The sequence below is a fragment of the Salvelinus alpinus genome, chromosome 24 (genome assembly GCF_045679555.1).
Source record: "Salvelinus alpinus chromosome 24, SLU_Salpinus.1, whole genome shotgun sequence".
NCBI lineage: Eukaryota > Metazoa > Chordata > Actinopteri > Salmoniformes > Salmonidae > Salvelinus > Salvelinus alpinus.
The window spans coordinates 29,159,692-29,175,445 of NC_092109.1; the positions used below are offsets into that span (position 1 = coordinate 29,159,692).

At 43.4% G+C, this 15,754-nt stretch overlaps 2 protein-coding genes and 1 pseudogene across 2 annotated transcripts; 1 reads left to right on the forward strand and 2 right to left on the reverse strand.

Annotated features, from left to right (window-relative positions):
• The first annotated feature begins 300 nt into the window (after nucleotides 1-300).
• On the forward strand, nucleotides 301-2,760 carry znhit2 (zinc finger, HIT-type containing 2). The gene is made up of 2 exons (XM_071364307.1): nucleotides 301-508; nucleotides 599-2,760. Exon 2 carries the CDS (start codon nucleotides 683-685, stop codon nucleotides 2,567-2,569), a length of 1,887 nt encoding a protein of 628 aa, XP_071220408.1. The 5' UTR covers nucleotides 301-508; nucleotides 599-682; the 3' UTR covers nucleotides 2,570-2,760.
• Nucleotides 2,761-3,108: 348 nt separating this feature from the next.
• Nucleotides 3,109-7,292, reverse strand: LOC139552507 (delta(14)-sterol reductase TM7SF2-like; annotated as a pseudogene).
• A 521-nt stretch (nucleotides 7,293-7,813) lies between these two features.
• vps51 (VPS51 subunit of GARP complex) lies at nucleotides 7,814-15,688 on the reverse strand. Its single transcript, XM_071364306.1, has 11 exons — nucleotides 15,366-15,688; nucleotides 13,267-13,396; nucleotides 12,982-13,128; nucleotides 11,990-12,209; nucleotides 10,176-11,097; nucleotides 9,823-10,038; nucleotides 9,594-9,677; nucleotides 9,350-9,484; nucleotides 9,062-9,183; nucleotides 8,809-8,896; nucleotides 7,814-8,705 (listed from the first exon to the last, which is right to left on the reverse strand). The coding sequence occupies exons 1-11, from the start codon at nucleotides 15,561-15,563 to the stop codon at nucleotides 8,445-8,447; spliced, it is 2,523 nt and encodes an 840-aa protein (XP_071220407.1). The 5' UTR covers nucleotides 15,564-15,688; the 3' UTR covers nucleotides 7,814-8,444.
• Nucleotides 15,689-15,754: the final 66 nt, after the last annotated feature.

Here is a 15,754-nt window from a genome sequence, read left to right on the forward strand (position 1 = left end):
ACCGCCAGTGGTTTCATTATCCAGTTTCTATGGCCGTCACTAGTTACCACAGCCACAAAGTCATACACCCCGCCTATTTTTACAATTTATCTTCTTAAAATGTGATTTGAAACCTAACCCTAACGTTAACCATATTGCTAATCTTATGTCTAACCATAACATTAAATTAAGACCAAAAATAATTGTTATGTTTTCATACATTTTTACGATATAGCCCATCTTTTACTTTCTGGCTGTGGTAACTAATGGAAACTATCTTCCGTGTCTGGCAGTTATTTGTTTTTGCGAGCGTTTTACGACGGGGAGACGTCATCCAATAGCGACAAGCTCAGAAACCATTTACGGCAGAAGTTTTACCAACGTTTAGTCCGAAATAGTTAGTAGCACATGTTGCGTTCTTTGATAGTTTTAGGCTGATTAAATGCCGAAGAAATTGTAATTACTGTACTACATATTGAAGTATTGGGATTTACATGGGTCTGACGACGTACCGAGAAGGCTTCTAAAGGTACGGCCATAGTAGTGAAACAAGTTATAATATATCTTACATTCAATTCTGTAAGTGGACTCGAGTTGTAAAATCTGTCTTTCCTTTCAGGCAAATTGGACGTTCATCGTTTCACTCAACAGAATTACATCAGCATGCAATGAGAAGTAGAAACTAATTAGCCCACCCAAAATCATGAATCCAATACTTAGACAGAGAATCCCTCCATCTGTGCGGAAGTTGTTGACTGACATTGGACCAAGGGATGAGCACCACTGCAGTGAATGGACTGACACAGAGCCTGAGACTGTCACTAGAGATGGAATTGAGCTTCCTGCCAGAGGAACCACCAATAGCAGTGGATTTCTGACACCAGCTACTGGGAAAGAGGATGGAGATGCAGACCATATAGATGCCACAACACAAAGCAAAGTGTGTGGACTGTGCTTATGCAAACCTTCTTACTACACCTGTCCACGATGCAATGTACCTTACTGTGGCCTGGAATGCTACCGGAGTACAAATCATTCTGTGTGCTCAGAGGAATTTTATAAGGAGTCTGTGTTACAGGAGCTGAAAGATATTGGAGAAACAGAGTGTGAGGGGAGGAAGAAGATGCAGGATATTCTGCTAAGGCTGAGACATATGGCAGATGGGGCAGAAGGAGGGATGGAGGGTGTTTTAAAGACCGTTGAGGAGGAGATGGGAGGTAGTGAGGAGACAAAGGAAAGAGCACAGGTTTTAGACCTCCTCTCCAAGTTAGCAGAGATTCAATCATCTGGGGAAGGGAATGTGGAGGAGATTGAGGAGATTTTAAACAAACTCAAAGAGTTAGGAGACAAGGATGAAGAAGCAGGGCAGGTGGTTTCTGCAAATGTTGGAGACGTCGATGAGGGGGTTGAAGGCGCCGAGGAGCTAGACTTGGCTGACAGGCTCTCGGGGCTGGATATCGATGCTCTCTCTGAGGAGGCATTGTGGGACCTGTTGAGCAGCCAGGAGAAGGAGAAGTTTAGGAGTCTGGTGAAGGGTGGCGCTGTAGGAGCTCTGGTCCCCCTGTGGAGACCCTGGTGGGAGCAGCACGAGGAGGGGGAAAGATCTCTGATGGAGGTATTGAAGGAGGAGATGGGCGAGCCAGGAGATGATGCAGCAGGACAGGGAGGGAGCACGACAAGAGAAACAGTGAAGACAAATAAAGGACAGGGGGGGAGTCTGCAGAAGGAAGAAGGGGCAGGTTTATCCAGTTGTGAAATAAGAGAGGCAGAAAGTCAAGTTGTGGTCATTGCGGATAATGAAGTCAAGGATTCTGGGAAAAGACTTGAGAGTGTGGGTAAATCAGGGAAGGAGCAGGGACAGAGAAAGGGTAAGGGAAAATACAGAAAAGAGGCGAGCAAGGCTAAGGGACCAAAATCAACCCCTGGTGTGCCTCCAATCAATGTCAAAATCCCACCTCTGAGCTCCTTGTCATCCCATCCATCCCCTCTTGTTCGCCATGGCTTGGTCGATGCACTGTTTGGCTACACCTTCGCCCTACGCCTGTTCAATGGTGACATCGAGTCAAACGTAACTCAGGAGTTTTGTCAAATGGTTCTCACTGTGTCCGAGGCCCTAAGCTCAGGCAGGGTGTTCAGCTCCCTTCAGGAGACCCTTGAGGGAGGGGAGGCAGCCATTTTGGCCGGGGGCTACTTTGACCGAGAGGACCCCAGTTCCCCAGCCAGGGCTGTGGAGGCTGTGGCTCATATTCTGACTGGGAGAAGTAAGCAGGATGTCGTTGGATACTCCTTGGCAGCTTTGAGCCAACTCCGTATGGTGCTATCCCAAGCCAGGGCAGCTCTGCCCAAAGAGGGAGATGAAGGGGACATGAGAAAGAAGTATTTCCTCGCGGGGAAGAAATGTGAGTTCTTTCAAGCTTGGGTGTCTGACAATGCCCAGGAGGTGAGAAGACTGGCTGCTGGGTTATGGAGAGAGCACAGGAAGAGGGAGGATGAGAGGAGTGCTTTGCAGAAGGAGAAGAGAAGAGTTGAAGAAAGCTGGAAGAAGGGAAGAGGGAAAGTGAAGGGTGTGTTGATTGAAGAAATAGATTGAGAACATTTTGGTATTTTATGACAGTTAAGTAAATATGAGTCTCTTTATTATCTTGTTTTCAGGGCAAGCCTGGTATTTGTTTGTATACCATTTTGTAAAAATGTATTCTGACTGCAGTTACCATTGAGACATGTTTATTGTTTTGTTTTTTAATTACAATTCAGCTATGCAATAAAGGTCATGTAAACTAATAAGGCTTACATTTCAGTTATCAATATTAAAGAAATGGGCCTACACTGTCGTTCTAAAAGAAATTGTCCAACATTACCTTAATTTCAATACATGCATAAATTGTCATGATAATTTGAATATACTTCAGATTAGTGCTGTTAGACGTCACAGTTACTGAAATGTGACTACTCTATTCATTTGAAATTGAGTTTAGGGCTGGTTGCCCGGACAGAGATTAAGCCTACTTCTCGACTAAAAAGCACTTTCAATGGAGATTCTCTATTGAGCATGTTTTTTAGTCCAGGACTAGACTTAATCTGTCTGGGAAACCGGCCCATCGTGTCCAATCTTGCGGAAGTATGGCTAGATCAGTACGATAGTGTATCACTGACATTCTATTCCGGAAATGCCACTGGTTATGGACACGTGTGCAGGGTGGCTGCAGAGAGGATCTTATGTATTTTCTAGGTACTTACCATGCCAGGGCCATGAGAAGGTCTCCTAAGTAGTTAGGATGGCGGACGAGGCCCCACCAGCCTGACACCAAAAGGCGCTTCCCCGTTGCTGTGGCAATAGTCTCCAGGTCTACAGTAAGGCACGGGGGAACTTTTTTCAGTTTTGGCAGTCATTTGAGAGAGCTCAGATTACAAATTATTCACACTCCATCTGCTCTTTCTAATGGGCCCAGATTCTACTCTGTGGTGCTTCCTGCCATCCACTGTATTCATATCTGCATTTCGATCCATTATGGAAAATACAATTTGAAACAGACAGTAATAAAGCTGTCGCCAGAGAGAAGACCAAATTCTATCTATCCTCTCAAAACTGTTAAACTGATTTAAGAAAAGTTTATTAACAAAATATGTGTGGATGTTGCCATGCCAGGAGATACCAGAACTCTAATCAACAATTTGAATTCCGACTTGCAACACTGGGATGCATAGGGTCCCGTCTGAATTGGTTCTTCTGGGAGTTGGATTTTCTGAAGATATAATACCCAACACCTAATGCCAGGGAAACAGGAAGAGAAAACCGGAAACAGGAAGAGAAAAATTACAATCCATGAATAAGGGTACATACAATATACCAAATATTCAAATGATTGAAATAAGCATTCACACTGCCCCACCCCACACCTTGAAACTTGACTTACCATTCAATGTGACTATAGCTGTGGCTCCTAGAGGACTGAGGGACTGTGGGTGCACCACCAGGAAGGCAGCCTGCAGTATGTGAAAGGAACCCAGGCCAGGTCCCCAAAGGCTAACAAACCCAAAGCCATCATGCACTATGTCCATGGTGGTCAGTACAGCCTCCTGCAATATCACATATTCTCCTTTCAAATGAAACATTATACAGCACTGCAGAAATGTAATGAATTAATTCAGGGCTCAATGATACATTCGTAGTGTACCACCACAAATGAAATTGGCATCATCATCGGAGATCACTCTGCTACCACTGTTATTTTCTGTGGACTGTTCCTGTGGACCGTCCTCCTCTCACCTCCTTCCACAGAGCATCCGCCACGTAGAGCAGCTGGAAGCTGTTGACCAGTATCATGGCCAGGGAGGCGGAGTCCCGTAGCTCCACCTCTTTCATCAGCATCCCAAGGTTAATCACCACCTAATTGGAAGAGAGTATGTTGGATCAGATATAAAAAAAAAATATTAACACAATTACATTTAACTTGATAAAATGTAGTCATCCTTTTCCACTCACCCAGCCAATCAGACCTGGTCTCAGCTCACAAAAGTATTTCAGATCGAAGCTTCCAATCCGTGGGTTCAGCTCTCGTCCCATAAATAAGTCATACAGAGGGTTTCCTGTGTGAGATATAGCAGGCTTGAGCCTATACAGAAAAACCTCTGATACATGTTCATGTATAATTTTGTTAACTATATATTTTCCATTTATTATTTCCCTAATCCTCCACCTTTACCTGTGTTTCCCCCCTGGGCGAGGGCATGGTGAGGGGCCCAGAAGGAGCATAGGTAGAGGGAGAGGAGGAATGACACCCCAATAGCACACACTGCCAGGGGCAACAACAGCTCAAAGAGATACCCCAGGGGCATCCCTAGCCATAGTGGCAATGTCAACAGCACAGCTGTGATGCACAGGGCATGAAAACCTGTAGAGAAAGATAGCACGATAGAAACAGCTAGAAAGGGTGGGAGATCAGAGAGAAAGAGATACAAAAACAAGAATTAGTTGGGAGAGGGAATCATAAAACAAAGAGGTAGAGTTTGGACTAAGTAGCTTACAAAAATATAAATTAGTCTTTGGACCAATGGCATGCATAACTCAAGGTCAAGGACACCTGGCAGTAGATAAAAGGAAAACATAACCAGTTAACTCCTTCCACCCAGATCAATCAAACCTGCCAGAAACTATACACACACAGGGGTAACTGACGATTGACATTGGAACCCACTGCTTAAAAAGCATTACTATAGCGAGCAATAGTAATGTAGTCTTTTTGTGGGCACTAACCCGCCATGGTTCGTTGGGCAATTTAGGAATTTAGTTTTTGAAGGATTTTTCTATAAACGCCAAAAATAAGGTCTGTGGTAAACACAGGTTTAGGTTTAGGAGATCTTATACATATGAGATAATCTTCATCAGATAACGTCACTTTTTGTGAATAGCGGAGGTGCATAAAGATGGCGGCCCCCATGGACGTGTTTAACTATACTGGTGGGGACCAGAAGTCCCCACAAGAATAGTGAACAAAAAACATTTGACCAACTGGGGATATTTTGTTTGTCCCCACAAGGTCAAATGCTATTTCTAGGGGGTTTAGCGTTAAGGTTAGCATTAGTGTTAGGAGCTAGGGTTAGATTTTCAGGTTAAGGATAGGGTTAGGGAAAATTGTATTTTGAATGAGATTGAATTGTGTCCCCACAAGGTGAGTTATACAAGACTTTGTGCACTTACCACAAATTCCTTATTTTACTCAGTTCGCCGTATTGTACTTTGCTATCCGTTACTCTTTTCTTGTATGGTGATTAGCAGAGTATACATGATCCCAATTCTAGCTCCAAGACAGCAACAATTTGAAAAAAATTAAATAAATGTAGATTGTGCTGATTTGTTGTCACATTGAACCATATCGCGCTCCGTAGTTTAAAAAAGAATCTGTGATAGTGCTAACACAATGATGTCATAACTTAATTCCGCCATCTTTATGCATGTTTGCCATTTTGAAGCATTTATATACGAATAAAAAAACACATAAAACATAGTCTTCAATATTCATAAAGGTCATGTTTACTGACTGATATTATATCATAGACCAATGTGTTAACCTCAGACCTTATTTTAAGTGTTTATCCAAAAACCCAATTCTTTCTCCATACATTTTCCCCATAGGAATGGCTGAACGAATCAGAGTAACTCAGTTAGGACTACAAGCTGGCGAGCTCTATTGCACCCACCAACCCTACAATATCGTTTATGGGGTACTTGAGTCTCGATCCATCTTTCAGCACCATACCCTCAGACAGCTGCAGGTAAGACAGAGACAAGTATATCAGCCAAATCTCACATGACAACACAGTCAATCGACAAGAACTCAAAGGTATTCCTAATTAATAGCTGGTCTCACCTTCCCAATAGGCAGCAGGTAAAGGAAGATCTGGAGGGTCATCCAGCCCAGTATGAGAACAGGGGCCAAGGGGTACCATAGCTGGGCTGTGGAGGGAAGGACAGGGGGCTACTGGAGCACGCTGGCCACAGGGGAGCGACATACACACAGCAGGTAAAGCACCGTCAGGGGCAGGAAGACAAGGATGCAGGTGGCACCTTCAGGGGAGAAGAAGTGAGGTGAGTTGAGAAGACTGACTGAGAGTGGGTGCGAGATGGGATTGCGCAATATCCCTTTTTAAAGTGAACCTACAAAATGTGTATTATTTTTTATAAAACACACACTATTGGACTCACCCAAAGTCCCTCCAAATTCCCTTTCTGCTTGTGAGGATTTTTGTTTGTTTAGCTTCATGATCTGTCTCCTGTGAGCATTTTAAAAGGAGGACACTGGTAGAGAGCTAAACTAAGCTAAGATACATCTGTATAGGCAGCTCCATTTCGGAGCCTCAATGTATTTGGACTAGTAGACTGTAATGGGTACTGTATTGTTGATGTTGAGAAATAAAACATAACTGAGCCAAAATAGTTTCTCTATAGCGTAATAAGGATACGAGTCGATTGAATTACCAAAGTCATAGACAGGTTATACAACATATATAGGTTATATCACAGCAGAAAAACAATTACATGCGCTTTAATAGATACCAGGAACAGTAAACCGTTTTGCGCTGGACGTAAAACCAACAATATTAAAGGGGTTTTCATCGTAGCATAATTTCTAGCATCACTCACCTGTATTCCTCATGTATGCATACTCCAAACAATAAGCACAGTGCGACCATAAGAACGCGTGCACCGAACCGCCCCAAAATAGCCCCTCTGAACATGTCCCATCTCTAAACCAATTAGATTAAGCCATGGCCATCAGAAGAGCGTGGAGAGGGAAGTGTTAAAACCAATCAAATTTACGCTAGGGCGGTGACCACCTTTATCAAACGGCCAAGAAAAGTGGTCAAATTTCTACTGTACACCTTTTAACTCGACTGCGCGCTTAATGGTTGCGAGAGACGGGACTCATGCTTATGACATTTGAGGAAGTACTGATGTTACACATTTCCAATTATTTCCAATGATTCCAGTCATTGATTCAAACTACGATCCATCAATCAATTATGATAGAAAAATATTTTACTAGGCAAGTCAGTTAACAACAAATTCTTATTTTCAATGACGGTCTAGGAACAGTGGGTTAACAGCCTTGTTCAGGGACAGATTTCTTTGTCTGCTCAGGGGATTCGATCTTGCAACCTTCCGGTTACTAGTCCAACGCTCTAACCACTAGGTTACTTGCTGCCCCACTTAGAATACAGACACTTTATATAGCATACTTTACAGGGATGAATACTTGTAACACAATCATTATAATTTAGTCTGCAGAATTAAGTGTGCAAAACAGAGAAGAGAAAGAAAATAATTGAGATCACATGACCTTGAAGGTAGGAGAGGCAACTCAGTACCTCATCTGTTTATGAATGTAACTTTTTTTTATTACACCATATTACAATTTTAGTAATTAGCAAACAAATGATTATAGATGCACCCCACCCAAACATCCTAATTTAGACAGGCAGCCCAATTCTGATCTTTTTTCCACTAATTGGTCTTTTGACCAATCACATTTTCACATCCTCTCTCCAGGGGGTTGGTACAAAGTGGATGTTTCCTGTTTTTCAGGGATACAATATTTTTAACCAAAGCTTCCATTTCCCCTGAAAAAACAGATGTGGGAACTCCGTTCAGGCGTCTTTTTACACCTGCCACATTAGGTTATTTCAAATCAGATCTTTTTCAGCGCTGATCCGATTGGTAAAAATACCAATTAAAGATCAGAATTAGTCTGGCTGTCTACATGCAGCAATAGTAAGTAACCTTAATCCTCCTACTGATACCACATTTACATCATGGGAATCCAGTGTGTCCAGCAAAATACCTATTTTTTAAGTCTTCCAGTTCAGTTGACTTCAATGTTCTTTTTTAATTTTTTTTACTCTGTTACACACCATTCAATTTCACCATCGCATTTCACCAGTTCCTCAACCAATGTGACCTCTAGCCTTTAACCTCTCTCACAGATGACCTCGATGACGCTCTGCTCCATGGGAGCGGGGTCCAGGCAACGGTGGGCAGTGCTGCCCACTATCTCATCGAGCAGGAAGTGGACTAGGTTCTCATCGGAGACAAAGCGCCAGAGGTACATCTGCAGGTAGTGGCAGTCCACCTGAATCTGTTGCAGGCCATAACGACCAAAGGTACGCAGGCGGACACACTCCAGGAACGTCTTCAGACTGATCTTTATGATTCCCGTCAACACAGAGACCTGAGAGCAGAGAGATCAAGACAGAAAGAGTTGAGGCAATAAAAAGGCTAATGGAGGGGGGGCAGGGAACCAGAGCTCTGTGTCCAAACCACTCACTACCCACCTTGTTAAACTCCACAGGACTGAATATTTCAACCCGCTCAGAGAAGAGCTTGTGTATGTTACTCAGGAGATTGGTATCCATAGGAGCACTGCAGAGAGACAAAACCGTTCTTAAATCTTTATCCATTGGGGAAGATAGCAATCATCCTAACATTTGACTGACCCTGCCTCTGCCAAACCTCCACACATTGTGATGGGGTGTATATTATGTCATTATAAACATATTGTGTGTTAGGCAACTGTTGTTCAGGTACCTAGGTGTGTAGCTAGGGGCATAGCGGGTTTGCTGCCTCGAACTGCTATAGACGGAGAAGGTCCTTTTGCTGGAGTCACTGCTGTGGGCTTTCCTCACCCCCTCCTCATAGAGAAGACCCACCTGTAGGGCAACACAGGGAGAGAGGGACAGATCAGGGAGTAGTAAAGCTGTTAAGATTCCTAGCACTGATGTTGCTTTTGTCCACTCACAATTATACAGTAATTACAGTTTTCCCACATTGTAAAGCATGTTTACCAAAGGGTTTTAAATAGATAACGGGCCTTACCTGCACATCAATAGAGGTGGTATCCTCCACCACTCTCTTCATCACAGCACGGACATTCCGGGGCTCGATGGTGTTGACCCAGTCTCGTGTCTCCACACTCTTTCTCAGCATCTGGGATATGATCAGGCCCTGAACCTGTCCACAGCAACAGAGAAGGGGTCAGCAGAGAAATAGAAGGACGAGGCCTGAAGTGGCCATTTGCAGCAATAGTCATTTGTTGGTAAGAAGGTGGGAAAATGTGTACCTTGACATAATGGTTCAGTAGCCTCTGTGCTGCCTCTCTGGCCTCTCCACATAAAGCTGTGACTGCAGTTACAGGAGAGTGATGCTGTGAACACAAGAGAAACGAGAGGATATAACAGCATGTGTAGTAGCATGTGATACACATTTCTCATGACTAAAGAGGACTTTTTTTTCTTACATTCCCACCAATTGCTTTCAAGAAATCTTCAGAAGTTCATTGGCACATTTACCTGCACGAGGAACTGTTCGTCTGTGAGGGTGAGGATGTAGGTGATGGTGGAGGTTTCATAGTCCAGGCAGAGGCGTGACAGCAGCAGTAGGAGGGCAGGGGGTGTAGAGCCGCCCCGGTCTCCTGCACTCTCACAGAACTGACGCGAGGACTGGCACACAAACTTAATGAAGTTAACCACCAGGCTCTCACGCACACCGTGGCTACAAAACTCCCCCTGAAGAAAGAGAGAGAGGAGAAAAAGATCCAACCGGGATGTCAATGTTAACATACAGTTAGTTACATAAATGGCATTAAAAATATTATGGGGCCAACTAACTAACCACCAATAGCATGAATATTCATCTAGCTCACCTTGAAGTAAGGCTTGTTGGAGAAGGTGATGTCCTTTGCAGTAAAAAGGTGCACGGATGCCAGGACTGACTTGATCTGATTGAGAATGGAGGCAGACAGAGTGGAGAGGAGCTCTGGCAAGCTGGCCGGAGCATCTTTCCCGGTGGCTGTCCCCCCTAGATGAGACCCACCTCCGGCTGAGCTTCCACCCAGCCGAGGGGCTGCTAGGGCCTGCCTCACGTCTGTCAGGCTGTTCAGGTAGAAGCTCTGCAGGGCTGCCAGGTACTGCTTGATCCTCTCCCTGGCTGCTCGCACTACGATCTCAGTCCCCTGGCTGGGCACAGCAGACCCAGGCAGCAGTTTGGCCACGGCCTGGAGCCTGCGGTGGAAACGGTCCAGAGCCCGGACCAGGAGAGAGTTGTCCCCAACACTTTTCTCCTCCTGTATCCTCCTCTCAACCAGGGAGAAGTAGCGGGTGGCCAGGGCATCCACAAAAGCATGCAACTTGCCAATAGCCATCTGGGGGATGTTTTTGGAGGCCATTTCACCCTCTTGCGGACGGTTGACAAACAACTCTTGGTACGAGGCAATGACCAAGCAAAGGCTGCTGACGAATTCATTGCAACCTCTGTCTATGAATTCCAGAATATCAGTCCTTGAGCTGGGAGAGAGGAAGGGATTTTTTAGAGAGGAGGGGCCAGTGGGAGATCCAGCAGTGGGTTCAACTGACAATCTGCGGGCGGGGCCAGTGTAGGGATCTGTCACTGCTGTGGGTCCAGAGGACAATGGTGGTCTCAGCTCCGCCTCCAGTCCTAGGAGGTCTGCTTCCAATCGTGACTGGGCGTGACTCAGGAACTTGTCACAGAGTTCCTCTGCCGGCTCATCCAGCTGCAGCAGAAGCTCCACACACTCTGAAAGGTCCTTCGCACTCGAACCTCCATCTCTGCAAACACATGCAACACCAAACAAAGATGAGGCATTCATGCAGTTATAGTGTAGTATTATCCACGTTACCATCCACAATTTCTATGCGAGTAAAGTCATAACGTACAAAACAAAATCACGACAGCTGTGATGGAAACAGGAAGTTTCGATTATGGCGACATGGTGGGATCTTTTTGTTAATTACAATTAATTATGTGAGAAGTGGCGGTGGAAACGCCTTTATGCACAAATATTAATATAATAACCATCATATCGAAGTAAACTTGGAGTCATGCGATGATATGGTGTGTGGTCCTCCCACTACGACTCGGGAAATCATGCAGTTTATTAGGCTACAGATGAAATATGTTTTTATGAACTTCATAGGGTGCTGAAAGTGCACGGTGACGAGCTTGATGCTCCTTTCCAATAAATATCGAAGGTCTTATTGACATGATGATCGATGCTTGACTGCCGTTTGACAAATAAAAATATTCTCGCACGTATCCATAATAATCTCATCAACCACACTGTATCTGTGAGCTGTTGACTAGAGCGCATGTGCCAAGACCAGGGAAGGCACATTTGCTATTTAACAAAACCGTTTTTTTTACAAAACTATCGGTAGAGCTGAAAATACGATGGAAACACATTTAACTTTATATTTTTATTTGGTACATGAAAACGAAAGCGAAAAAGTACATTTTGTGTGCACTACGTCATGATTTTTAATCCACAAAAGGTCAATTTGGTGGAAACACACCACTGGTGGGAATATGTGCATATTTTCTTTATGTGAATGGAAACCTAGCTACTGCTATATAATATGAACCAGAAATTAAAATTAAAACACCATTGTTTTGCAACCATACCAAAGTGAATACCAACTGAACGTTTCCTGAGACTCCTACCTGAATTTCTGCCTAAGCTCCTGTGCCAACTTGTCCATGATGGCATGACAGTCATCCTGGATGCCCCTGAAGGAGGGCATGTGGCTGTACTGCTGCAGCACGCAGCGGGCACGGCGATGGGAGCTCACTGCCTGGGCATAGGCCTGCAGCTCCAGGCACTTATTCAGCCTGGCAGGCAGCTCAAACAGGAACTGCAGCTTCCTCAGGAGAGTGTGGACTCCTGGGTGAGGGGTGGGGGGGGGCTGCGTTTAGACAGGCTGCCCAATTCAGATATTTTTCCCACTAATTGGTCTTTTCACCAATCACATTTTTTTCAGAGCTGATCTGATGGTCAAGTGACCAGTTCGTGAAAAAAATATCAGAATTGGGCTGCCTGTCTTAACACCGTAGTAGACAATCATGTGTATAAACCCTGGATGACTGACAGAGGGCGCTGTATTGAAGACACTGCCCAGCCATCTTGGTACTCGTCCTCCATTGTAAAGCTATAAAAATGCATTTATTAATGTCTACATTCGTTATTGACACGTTTACTCTATTACAGACAGCTAAATGCATACTTTAATGATATTATGTGAGCTAAACATAAAAATAAACATTTAAAATGTATATAAAAACATTTTCCTTCAAGTATTTTTTTTTTTTTGTACTATTGTTACCATCCCCACTTCAATACAAATTACTTAAATACATGTACTTTTGTCCTTAAAACATTTAATTGAAATACTGTAGAGTTCCATTCATTCCTATGGAGGACTGCTCCTACTGGGGAGTGCCAATATGGCCAACCGATGGCTTCAAAGCCTCAATGGCCAATACATAGCATCAGCAATCTAGGGTTTATATACATAATTAGTAGTAGCGTATTATGAAGTGGTTCACAGTCCACACAAGTAGTCTTACAATGATAGATATATGACCAAGAAATACGATTTGTTTATCTAGTTTTCATTTCAGGCGGTTGAGGCGTCACCTCGGGTTTCATTACCAACCTGACAGTTTGGTGATCTGTGCATGCTGGTCCTGAAGGGTCCCACTGATGCGTGCACTGAAATCTGTGATAGAAGCCATGTTGGTAGAGAGACAGTCCATTTCATCCTCCATCTTCTTAAAATCATTCTTCATTTTTCTGATTGTGTCTAGTAGGAGAAGATGAGGACATTCATTAATTCATCACATGGTATACAGTATGTGCACAGAACAGAGTGAGACCAACATGATCCAATTCAACAACATGATGTCCAACGCATTGCATACACTATCACCTATTGTCTTACCTGTGGCAGAGATGAACTTGTTGTAGTTCTCATACACCAATGTCTGCATGTCACTGTCCAAGGAGCGGATCTGCTTCACCATGCAGCTCTCCTGGTCCATCAGCTCTCCGAGGGAACATTCTCTCCTGAGCTGCAGACACCAATAGGACTCAAAGGTCAGTTTTGAAGACAACAGACAGCTACTGTACTACCTGGATGACACCAATCATTTCTATATACACTAGATGACAGGTGTTTTGTAGCCTCTATCTTGGCACTCCCTCACCATTGTAAAACATATTTAGGAAGCTATATAAATGTATTTATTAATATCTACATTTGCTTTTGCCACGTTTATTCTATTACAGACACCTTAATGCATACTTTTAAATGATACTATACAAATTAAATATACATTTACACTACCGTTCAAAAGTTTGGGGTCACTTAGAAATGTCCTTGTTTTTGAAAGAAAAGCAATTATTTTGTCCATAAAAATAACATAAAATTGATCAGATATACAGTGTAGACATTGTTAATGTTGTAAATGACTATTGTAGCTGGAAACGGCTGATTTTTAATGGAATATCTACATAGGCGTGCTGAGGCCCATTATCAGCAACCATCACTCCTGTGTTCCAATGGCATGTTGTGTTAGCTATTCCAAGTTTATAATTTTTAAGGGCTAATTGACCATTAGAAAACCCTTTTGCAATTATGTTAGCACAGCTGAAAACTGTTGTTCTGACTAAAGAAGCAATAAAACTGTCCTTCTTTAGACTAGTTGAGTATCTGGAGCATCAGCATTTGTGGGTTCGATTACAGGCTCAAAATGGCCAGAAACAAAGACCTTTCTTCTGAAACTCGTCAGTCTATTCTTGTTCTGAGAAATGAACGCTATTCCATGCGAGAAATTGTCAAGAAACTGAAGATCTTGTACAATGCTGTGTACTACTCCCTTCACAGAACAGCGCAAACTGGCTCTAACCAGAATAGAAAGCGGAGCGGGAGGCCCCGGTGCACAAATGAGCAAGGGGACAAGTACATTAGAGTGTCTAGTTTGAGAAACAGACGCCTCACAAGTCCTCAACTAGCAGCTTCATTAAATAGTATCCGCAAAACACCAGTCTCAACGTCAACAGTGAAGAGGCGACTCCGGGATGCTGGCCTTCTAGGCAGAGTTCCTCTGTCCAGTGTCTGTGTTCTTTTTCCCATCTTAATCTTTTCTTTTTACTGGCTAGTCTGAGATATGGCTTTTTCTTTGCAAATCTGCCTAGAAGGCCAGCATCCCGGAGTCGCCTCTTCACTGTTGACGTTGAGACTGGTGTTTTGCTGATGCTTTAGATACTCAACTAGTCTAAAGAATTACAGTTTTATTGCTTCTTTAATCAGAACAACAGTTTTCAGCTGTGCTAACATAATTGCAAAAGGGTTTTCTAATGATCAATTAGCCTTTTAAAATGATAAACTTGGATTAGTTAACACAACGTACCATTGGAACACAGGAGTGATGGTTGCTGATATTGGGCCTCTGTATGCCTATATTCCATCATATTCCATAAAAAATCTGCTGTTTCCAGCTACAATAGTAATTTACAACATTAACAATGTCTACACTGTATTGCTGATCAATTTGATGTTATTTTAATGGAGAGAAATGTGATTTTCTTTCAAAACAACATTTCTAAGTGACCCCAAACTTTTGAATGGTAGTGTATATACAAACAAAGTATCATTTTTGGAAAGTTCATATCTTTCTGTGTCCACTACACCAAAAAAATGCTTAAATACATGTAATTTTTATAATACATTTAATTAAAAATAATGTAGAATTATATTCTTTCCTATGGAGTACTGCATCTTCTGGGGAGTGCCAATATGGCCGACCGGTGCCTTCGAAGACTGTCATTGGCCAATACATTGCGTCAGCAATCCAGGGTCTTGTTTATATACACCACTTGGTGACACCAATGACAGACAAGCAGTTGGCTCCCTCGTACGGTAAAATAATAGCAATCCCTTGCCACTGTAAAAGCACGTTTTGCCTTTCACTTATTGTCTTATGGTCAGTGAATAGCGAGCTATATATGTCGCATCCAGACACAGAAACTGGATTTTACCTTATTGAGATAAACCTCAGGATCGAAATGCGGCCCGTTGATATCGCAAGGATCCATGGACTCAGCTTGATCCACGGTCTTTCCTTCCTCGTTCAGCCCATAGTAGAGCTTCAACATACCGTGCACTCTGCGCTTCCGCGCTGGGTCGGAGTCAGGTGGGGTGGTGCCCGGAGGCGTAGCATTAATATCCCCGTCCATTTTGACCGAATATCTGCGAAACAAACCAAATAATAGCTAGCTTAATACAACTGACAGCCACCTAAACAGACAACCAGCTATGTTACCCGACACTACCAAACCTGCAAGAGAATTACCGTACTGTCATGACGAGATGCTTGTAAAACACGAGCCAGTAGGTGGCAGCAAGGACTCAAGGAACACAAAATCAA

Coding starts and splice junctions, on each gene's coding strand:
- znhit2 (XM_071364307.1), top strand. CDS start 683: ATGAATCCAATACTTAGACAGAGAATCCCTCCATCTGTGCGGAAGTTG.
- vps51 (XM_071364306.1), bottom strand. CDS start 15,563: ATGGACGGGGATATTAATGCTACGCCTCCGGGCACCACCCCACCTGAC. Junction 10,039..10,175: donor CCAACAAGCCTTACTTCAAG/GTGAGCTAGATG, acceptor CTCTTTCTTCAG/GGGGAGTTTTGTAGCCACGG. Junction 9,184..9,349: donor CCACCTCTATTGATGTGCAG/GTAAGGCCCGTT, acceptor GTTGCCCTACAG/GTGGGTCTTCTCTATGAGGA.